This window comes from Daktulosphaira vitifoliae, unplaced genomic scaffold (genome assembly GCF_025091365.1).
Source record: "Daktulosphaira vitifoliae isolate Bord-2020 unplaced genomic scaffold, ASM2509136v1 Scaffold_3, whole genome shotgun sequence".
In the NCBI taxonomy this organism is placed as follows: Eukaryota; Metazoa; Arthropoda; class Insecta; order Hemiptera; family Phylloxeridae; genus Daktulosphaira; species Daktulosphaira vitifoliae.
This window is the reverse complement of record NW_026099574.1, coordinates 24,694,410-24,704,814: the sequence shown is the minus strand read 5'-3', so window position 1 is coordinate 24,704,814 and position 10,405 is coordinate 24,694,410. Positions and strand designations below refer to the sequence as shown.

At 24.7% G+C, this 10,405-nt stretch overlaps 1 protein-coding gene across 2 annotated transcripts; it reads left to right on the top strand.

Moving 5' to 3' along the window:
- The first annotated feature begins 5,002 nt into the window (after window positions 1-5,002).
- Window positions 5,003-10,138, top strand: LOC126902206 (uncharacterized). Of its 2 annotated transcripts, none has more exons than XM_050679242.1 (2): window positions 5,003-5,021; window positions 8,481-10,138. In XM_050679242.1, exon 2 carries the CDS (start codon window positions 8,549-8,551, stop codon window positions 10,019-10,021), a length of 1,473 nt encoding a protein of 490 aa, XP_050535199.1. In that variant the 5' UTR covers window positions 5,003-5,021; window positions 8,481-8,548; the 3' UTR covers window positions 10,022-10,138. The 2 variants fall into 2 exon arrangements, with proteins under 2 accessions (XP_050535199.1, XP_050535198.1); XM_050679241.1 differs by lacking the exon at window positions 5,003-5,021 and adding an exon at window positions 8,005-8,179.
- The last annotated feature ends 267 nt before the right edge of the window (window positions 10,139-10,405 follow it).

Sequence of the window (10,405 nt, the reverse complement as noted above, 5' to 3'; positions counted from 1 at the left end):
ATGCAATTTTACTAACTAAATATCTAATAATCTAACATTTCTAGTGTTCTCATTATTTGTAACAATTTACTTGTTTCTATGAACACTCGTATAATAAAACATTGAGAAAGTAGCAAATGCTAGAAAAATTACTTAATGTACGATTTTCAAAAAAAAAATTTTTTAAGAAAGAGCTCGACGAAGGCCGGGTACAATAAGGTATTTTAAGAAAATTATTCGCGAAGATAAGAAATTTTTTTTAACATAAAAATTTTATCAAAAACGCTTATTGCCGCCATCGTTTTTTTATTTAAATTCTGAAATTTTTAACAAACCTGCCTACAGATATTCCAAAGGTACCCTGAAAAAAATTTTTTTTCCACGCGCATAGGTTTTAGTATGATGTTATTTTGATTTGCGCATGTCAATTTTCTTTAAATTGAGATTTCAATCATTAAATATACAAATATACTTATAATACGATATTAAGAGATACCTTAGGAGTACACCTAAATATTTTAGAGTCATATTATTTGATGTAGTTAATATATAGATGTATAAAAAAAATTAGTATTGTATGACAGAAAAGTTTATTATTAATTCCACTAATAACTTTTTTTATTTCCTTCTCCTTTTTTTCATTTGAAACAAATAATTTTATTATTATAATATGCCTACCATATCAACAATCTTTTTCTTTGTAGTAGGATATTTTCCTATCACATTAAATGTTAAAGATAATTTATATTGATGTATTATGTAATAGATATTTAGCACTTATAATTTTATTTTATTTATATTTTTATATTGATGATTTTTCTAATAAAGCACATTATTATGGGAGATGATAGATATAAAACACCAATACAAATATGAAACATTAACTCAAATTAGTAGAATAATAAATTGCGCATAGGCCTATTCAAGTTTACTTGACTAGCCAATGAGAAGCATTGTACAATTAAAATATAAAACGTTAATTCTCCCCCTCATAAAACAGGTCTATAAAATAGCGATTTCTAGCTCAGTTATCACGATATTTTTTCTAAAAAATTGGTCATGAAGCATCTCTGAACCAGAATATTTCGCGATTGTGCTCTCTCTGACTTAGAATCTTTTTTTTTATACTTGGTGTATATTATCTAAATCTCTCATAAGTAATGTAATTTTAAAAAAATAACTTAACCTTTTATGTCTTTATTTTTAGTTTTAAATATTTACAAATTATTAAGAAAATTAATTTTTTATTTTGTGAGTTGTTCCAATTAAGAATTTTTTTTTTAATTCTTCAATTGGATTGTCTATTTAATAAGTGCATTTCGAAAATCTACCTTAGCACATCAAGTGGTTAAAACTGTTGGTAAAACAATGGTTTATGACATGTCACTGAGGAGATCATTGAGTGTATCTTAAATTTAGACAGATAAGTGTTTGATTGATTGCACAAGATGCTGATGGTTTGTTGAAATCATTACCCTAGAACATCAAGCGGTTAAAGTGTTGATAAAACAATAGTTTATGACGTGTCACTAGGGAATGATTCTCATATTCTGTCACGCTCTTTTCCGCAAGCAGTTTTAGACTCATCAACGAGTATATCTCCGATGATGTCTCTAACTTTGTCTACTCTCATATCAAATAGACAATTCTATAAAATACTGATAGATTATTGATGTCATTATCCTATCATATCAAGCGGTTGAAATTATTGGTAAAACAATAGTTTGTGACATGTCACTAGAGATTGATTTTTGTGATCTATCTGGTTATATAAATTTTCATTTTAAAATATAAAGAAACACATATACTCAGACACCAAGTATAGAAAGGAACTACAGTGAAGTAATATTTCAAGTTTAATAATTTGCATAATTTTACAAAAATAAATAAGTAGATAAAAGTCAGTGCTCTTTATATATATATATATACTTTTTTTTTACGCAATAAACGATTAAGCTAGCTGGACACAAGGTAAGAAATTATATTTCTAAGCATGTCATAAAAATTAAAAATAGACTTAAGGTCAACTTTTATCGAGGGAATAACAGAATTGTTTTAGGTAGATAATTTAAAAAAAAAAGGGGGATATTATTAATAGCTACTTTCTCACCATTCTGACCGTAATAGCATGCGTTCAACGTAAATGTTTAATTTGTATTTAACACCTATATAAAAAAAATAATTCAGCCATTAAGGCTTGGCGCCCGACAACTGGATTGTTGCATTTTACGTGAACACACACTGTTTCTTATTATTCTATAGCATAACCAATAAATATTAAATGTCGTAAAATTCTCCCCCATTATCATTGCACATTTCATTGTAGAATTAATATTATTCAGATGTGCGTCATACGGATGTAATTTTTTTTCAATTTACATTTTACGACAAAATATGTGTGGTCATTGTATCTTAACAAAGAATTAATGATTATATACTGTATAGTTTTATTTTAATCTTGTAACTAAACGAACTTCAACACTCCGTTAACCATAATATTTATATTCTATTTCTATATTTATATTCAATTTATTTATCCTCTCATCACTTTTTTTTATAACAAAATTATTTCTTGTATTTCACCATTGTAATATATACTTTCATATAATAATTTCCATCCCATACTCCACATACTCTTTTTTTTTTTTATGAAAATTAGATTCTAACAAAAATTTAAATGTATGATCTTTTATTTGAAATTCTATATTATAGTATTACAAAAGTAAAAAATATTTTAAGGTATCAGTGATAATTAAGCACTAATTACTAATATGCATTTAGAATTTTAATAAATGAATATATTTTTAATTAATAACAAACGAATTTTATAGACATTAAAAACAACAATATGCTTTAACCAGACGATACAGGAGTTTTTTGCTGATTTCGATTAACATATACTCTTTGCCCACTTACCAACACCATCGATTTAAACTTCGATGTTAATGAATCAACTAAAGTAAAATCTTTAAAATATATATAACTATTATTATATCTCCTGGCTTTTCCTTGTTTGTTGGACTTCATAATTTTAATTTTAGTAACCTCTCCAAATAAACTAAACTGTTTCATCAATTCATCATGACCCACAGACTTTGGCAAGTAGCTTATCACGAGATAATGATCATTATCATTTGACGAAGATAAGATCTTTGAAGTCTTATTTCGTAATTCAGGAGTTATTTTTTGTTGTACATTATCTACCTTAACTGCAATATTTATGGTAGCATGTATTGTAGGTTGCTCTTCTTGGAAATCTTTAGACTCAACAATTTTATTCTTCTTACAAGATTCTATCAAAAAATCATCAGGTAAGCAATCATCAAATTTTATGACTGAACCAATAATCTTCAGAGTATCAACTTTAGTACGCTTAACAACAGTGGATTGAATAAAAATGCGATCAGAGCCTCCAAGTAGGGTAGTTTTAACAACAGTCAACACAGTAAACCAGTTTTTTTTCACTTTAATTGTGTCGACAGACTTAACAAAAAATGTACGACCGTTACTGGTGAAATTCACAAAAAACTCATGTATCTTATTAGTACCCTCGAGTTGTATTTCAGGTAGCTTATGACGTAGATAAACCATTTTTGATTTTTCATCATGAAGTACATGACATAATTCTTCAGAACTCGATGAACTTTGAATTTGTATCAATAAATCATAATATAATTTAGAAAAATCATGACCAAAATCACTGATTACTTTTGAGTTAGACATAGTTACTACTAAAAAGTACAATAAAAAAGCATAAACTATAATAAAATTTATGAAACTAACTTGCAGATAAAATTTTTTTCTGAAATATAATATTTACGTAAACAAGTAAAACCATTGGCATTAGTTACGATATATTTATTTATTAATGTATCACTAGACAAATAATTTTTTTAAACCAGAATAAATAACAACTAAAATTCCATAATTAATAATATTTAAAAAAGTAATTTACATGATTTTATCATAGATTGATATTCAAAATAAAATGATAATTTCAATTTTAATTCATAATAAAAATTGAATGATAATAATATAATTCTAATAGTAATAAAACATATTTATTTTGCAATTGACAAATTATACTATACAAAATTCTAATGAGTATTCTAGTATAAGAAAGATAATTTTCTCTAGTAATTTGATAATAATACAATGATAAACTTAGTTGAAACTTTTATAACGTTATTTAAAACTTGTATATTAACACAATGTAACAGATATTTAGCAACTATAATTTAATTTTGTTTATAATTTTATAATGATGATTTTTCTAATAAACTACATTATTATGGTAGATGATAGATATAAAACACCAATGACCACATGTAACATTAACTAAAAATAGTAGAATAATAGGTTGCGCACGTGTCCCTTTAAGTTTAATTGATAACCAATAAGAAACATCTTTTAATTAAAATCTAAAATATAAATTTTCCTCCTCAGAAACAGACCTATAAAAGAGCGATTTCTGGCTCATTGACCACCTTATTTTTTCTAGAAATCTGGTTAGAACCACCAGACTGTTTCGCGATTTTGCTCTCTTTGACTTAAAAACTTTTTCACACTTTGGGTTTTTTATCTAACTCTCTCATTGATAACGCATTTCAAAAATAATTTAATTTTCTTTTATTTATTTTATCTAAGTTTTGAATGTTTAATAACTATTACGATAATTAATTTTTTTAATTTTATTTTGTGTGTTGTTCCAATTTTTTTCAAGAATTTTTCTGCTAATTCTTTAATTGGAGTATCTATTTAATAAGTACATTTCGAAAATCTACCCTAGCACATTTAGCGGTTGATACTATTGGTAAAACAATAGTTTGTGACGTGCACTAGGCATTGGTTGGCATACTCTATCAGTTTCTATAAATTTATAAAAAAATATATATATTCAGATACCAAGTGTAAAAAAGAGTAAGATAATATTTCAAGTTTAACAAGTTTTACAAGGTCATAAAATAACTAAGTAAATTAAAGTCAGTTCTTTTTTTAAATTTTTTTTTGTACAAAAAACGATCAAGCTAGCTAGACACAAGGTAAGAAATTTTATTTCTAAGCATAACATAAAAAAGATTAAGGATAGATTTAAAATAAATTATGAATAAACTTTTTGTGGGAATAATGGAATTGCTTTTCCTTTTCCCTTATATTCATGATAAAGTATTAACAAATAATATATTTAACAATCATTCACTTCATTTCATTTTTTATTACTTCCCTACTCCCTCCCACCTTTTTTTTATAACAACAATTTTAAATATTTAAACCATAATAAAAAACTCAGCACAGGGGGATTGCAGCAAAGTGGTGACGTGGCATTGTTGGATCAAGTATAATGATATCTGACAGTGATTAAAATCACTATAAAAAAAAACGCTTTGATGCAAATCTTTAAATAGAGTTTAATTTTAAAAAATTGGTGGATTATTCCAAATGCTACATGATCTGCTATTTCCTAAAGTCCTGCTAAAGTCCGACATTTTCTTTTTTTAATGATAAAGTATATTACATTATCTTTAATTTAAGATATATATAAAAGTGTCAGACTTTCCGGAACACTTTCAAAAGTTAAGTTGAAAAAGTTCTTCTTTCTATATGCATTTTTTATATTTGAAGCCCCCCCATATATAGGGAAATAGTCTGATTTAAAAAAAAAGTATATCCAATGAAAGATGTATATAAATACTACTTCTCATGAAAAAATTGTATTGATCCATACATTTTTTAAAAAGTTATAGCACTTTAAAGTAAAAAATGTAAATTATAAAATCGAAAATTTTCACACAAAAATAGCATTCGGTAGCCGTTTTCACCATGAAGACAAGTCCAGAGGTCAAATTTTTTTTTTTCAAATTAAAGTACATTACATTAGCTTTAATTTAAGATATATATAAAAGTGTCAGACCTTCCGGAACATTTTCAAAAGTTAAGTTGAAAAAGTTAATTTTTTGTGAAAAAGTTGTCATTTTAAATCCTCCCTGTGGGCAGGTAAAGGGTCAGATTTATAAAAAAATATACCAAATGATAGGTAAAGACATCATGCATCTATAAAATAAAAAATTATATCGATTTTGTTATTTTTAAAAAGTTGTGGCAATTTTAAGTAAAAAAAAATTGAAAAAATGTCGAAAATTAGCGATTTTTAAATTTGTAATTTTTTAATTATAAATTATTTTTTATTAATTATATATTATTTTTATTTATAAATGTGTATTTTTTTATTTTATTAGTGTTAATAATTTTAATGAAATATTGATGTATTATTTGAATTATATAAATTTATAAATATTCAGCAGTTTTTGTCATATAAAATGAAAATCAGTTCACTGGAATTAATATTATGCACTATACCACTATCTTTCACTGAATCAAACATGGCTATCAATAAATTTGTTTTCATCGCAACATATAAGTACATGTATAAGAGAAAAAAAAATGTTTTTTAAACGGCAAAGAAGATGACCTTTAAAATCTAAATCTACCTGAAAATTTGAATGAGAACGATTTATTGTGTTTTAAATATGCACCTCTTACTTCATTAGATGTAGAAAGGTCAACCAATCGTCGATCTTTTAATTTAGAAAACATAAAAAAAACACTGATAATACAATGTAATTATCAAGGTATAAACTTTAAAAAAATTATAATTAAGTAAATACTAAATCATTCAAATGTTTCAAAATTTAATTATTTACATTTTAATAATCTTATTTTTATTATTGAAAATAAAAAATCAAAAGAAGAATTCATTTATGAAGATTATTTAAGTTTTTAAAATTATGTTAATTTAGGCATTTGATTTTTACTTGTTTATAATTTATTACTAAGAAGTTGTAGCTTATAATATAAAATTAATTATACATTTTAAATATTTCCTGCTCTTAAAAAATATACTTATTTTAGATTATTTAATATATACGTCGGGTGGAGTATGGGAAAGCTAAGTACCTCCCCAAGTTTACAAGTTAGACAAAATTATATACATTGTTATATAAAAACTATTTATTGAAGGGAGAAAATTAAATTTAGCCCCTCCTAACAAAATTTAATTACATTACTCCTCTTTTTTTAGTGCATATTTACATGTTTTATTTAATATTTTAGTATATGAACTTACAAGCTCTGATAATAATAATATAAATCTTTATAGGCGCAAATAATGCTTAATACTAGAGGCTGTTTGAGATTTAAAAACAAAAAAAGTTTTTCTTGCTGCGTTTTATACCACTTAACTTAAATCTAATAATATATTCATATTTATTTAATCAATAATAATAGTATATATACATATAAAGTGTGTCTAGTAAGTTAGGAAACGAATAAATTGTTAAAAACAATGAAAACAATCCACTTGTTTCTCTAGAAATATAGATACAATAAAAAAATTTAAAATTTAAAAAAAATTAATAATGATATTGTCATTTTATTGGCATAAGTTACTAACAAAGCGACCCTTTAATTGTACCTATACAAAGTATTAAAAAATATAGTTACAAAAAAAAGTAAAAAACAAGCTTTCATAGTATATGAAACTGAAAAGTTAAAAATAATTTTTTAAATAAGCTTAAAACAATAATGAAAAAAAAATACTAGTATTTAACTCATTAACCAAAAATTCTGTGCATATAAAAAGAACTTTATTCAATCAATATGAATTTATTTTATAACCAATAGGTTTCAGATAAAAATTAATTAGAATCTGAATACGTTTTTTCCACAGTAGGTTTTGTCTACATATTTATATCATATATGCTACTTAATAAAAAAATGTATTATAAATATATCAACAATATAATATTATAGTAATTTAAGAAGTTTAAGAAATTTAAAAGTAGCACACTAATATAATAATTTAGGAATTCGTTTTATACAAGACAGTCTATCTAGATGACCAACGAAATACTTTCCCTTAGAAAAACAAATATCCACACTACTTTAATCAATGCTGCGTGTTCACGTAATATACACTATCAAATTAAAAGGAAATATTACAATTGCTTTATCATTGTTAGCAAAATTTTAAAATATACGTGGAAGTAGATAAAAATTATTGTCATACTCTTATTTGACATTTAATTAAGTATTTCTTCATTATTTGTTGAGACCAGAGGATATGATTTTATTTAGTTTTATGGTTGATTTTCAAATAACGACATGATTTATTTAAATGTTAAGTTATCTTCAGTTTTCATTAGTAAGCATTTCGTTGTAAACTAACTACTTAAATTTTTATTATTAAAAAAATGTTTATTTTAATAAGATAGATATTTTAATTAGTACTGTTTTTATAATTTAAATATTGTTAACAAAAAAATACTATAAACTACAAAGTAATGGATACAATTTGTATTGTTAAAGTTATAACCACAAATTATTAATAAAATATTTGTTAAACATAACTATCATAAATCAATACTAGATAAAAAAAATTCATTTCTTTTTTAATTATAATGCTTATTTAATAACGACGCTGTAATTTATCTGATTTATTTCAGAATTTCAAGATCATTCATTTGATTCATTTACAATCTATTAAGATTAAAACTAATACTAACTTGAAATCATGTCTACTGGAAGTGTGTCAACTCTTATCATTGAAAAACCTCCCATTCAAACAGTGAAAAATTACACTTTCAAAACTTTTGGCGTTAAAAATAAAGTTTACTGCGTATTCTGTAGCAGAGTGCTTGATAATAAAATTTCACAAATCGAAAAACATTTTTCTACTTGTACAATATTATCAGCTCAACTGACGCTTGAAACAGAATTTAGATGTGGACCTTGCTCGATGACCACAACAAAATTTAAACATTGGATATATAATCATGTTGGAACAAAAGCCCATTGGAATCAATGTAAGTTGTCTGAAGAAACTTTGTACACTTACACATGTTCTTCATGTGACTTGGTATTATATGATACGGACGATGTTATACAAGACCACATGCTAGAAGAACACGACCATGATGCTAATTTACCTTTTATTTGTAAATTTATGGCTTACGTCAAATCATGGAACAATAGTAAGCCTTTATACTTTTGTGGTCCATGCAAGAAATTTAATGAGGATCCAATACATCTAGATTTAACATGTACTAAAACGAAAAAGAAATCTGAACCATTTTACTGTAAATGCTGTAACGCAAACTTTATATGCAATGAAGAGACGTATTTGTGGCACTTATCATCTGTTGAACATCAATCTCTATTGAAAGTTATTGAAATTAGTAATAATGGTTGGAAATTACCTCGAATTGTTTGGTCTCAGTTTACATCAGCCCAAAATCAGCAAGTTCAATGCATCACTTGTCTACAAAATGTGCCTTCAAATAATACAGCTCTGTTAGGTCACTTTAAAAATTGCGAACGTAAACCGAATATGAGTGGCAAAAACTCTTCAGACATTAAAAAATTTATCTGTGCAATTTGCGAATCATATATGGAAAATTTTAATGAATGGAAAAATCATGTATTATCCGAAATTCATCTGTTAAATAGCTATAATTTTCATAACTATACTTATCAATGTTGTAAGATATGTAATACTCTTTTTTATGGTACTACAAATCAAATATTAGACATGAGTAAACGATTGATAATTCATACAAATAGTACACAACATACTTTGAACAATTTTAGACTATCAGAATTGATGAGTTCAGTTTATGAAGCGTTTAATGTTAACCCTGTAAATACTAGTGTTTTTTTTTATTGTGAGTCTACAGGTAAATTTGGCCAATGTGAACGAAATTTTAAATTAAACGCTGTGCCGTATTTTTGTGAAATTTGTCATATTGAATTTTATAGTGATTCTGATGCTTACTTTGAACACGAAGTCACATTAGAACACGTTTTGTTAAAATATTTTATTCCATTAAAATCTATATCGATTATTACAAACGTTTTTTCAAAAGATAATGACGACGACATTTACGGGCGTACGGTTGCAAAACGATTAAAAACTATAAAAAATGAAGTAGTTAAGAATAATTTGAAAATTGCTATTGATACTTTGTTTGCATTAGAATTAAAATAATTTGTTTAATATAATAAAATTTTAATCCAAAATAGTATTTTTATATTAATTTTAATTTATTAGACATGTGATCTAAAGAGCATTTATTAAAATAAAACTATTATAGTAATATTTTTTTATTTTGTTTGTTTAGTTTTACTTTATTATAATTATAAATATTTAAATAAAAATTTTGATAGAAAAAAAAGTTGTACTACTTTATTAAAATAAATTTTGGTTATCATATATCATATGAATTAAGTAAGTGTTATGTTAAGTAAAAATTATGATTTACTTTAGTAAAAAAAAATCTTGATTCAAATATTTTAATAAAATTTTACAAAAAAGAATACACGTTGTTATAATAAATAAAAACTAGTTAGGATTCGACATAGAGAACAATTG

What these genes read in the sequence shown, in the direction of transcription:
- LOC126902206 (XM_050679242.1), top strand. Translation starts at nt 8,549, where the DNA reads ATGTCTACTGGAAGTGTGTCAACTCTTATCATTGAAAAACCTCCCATT.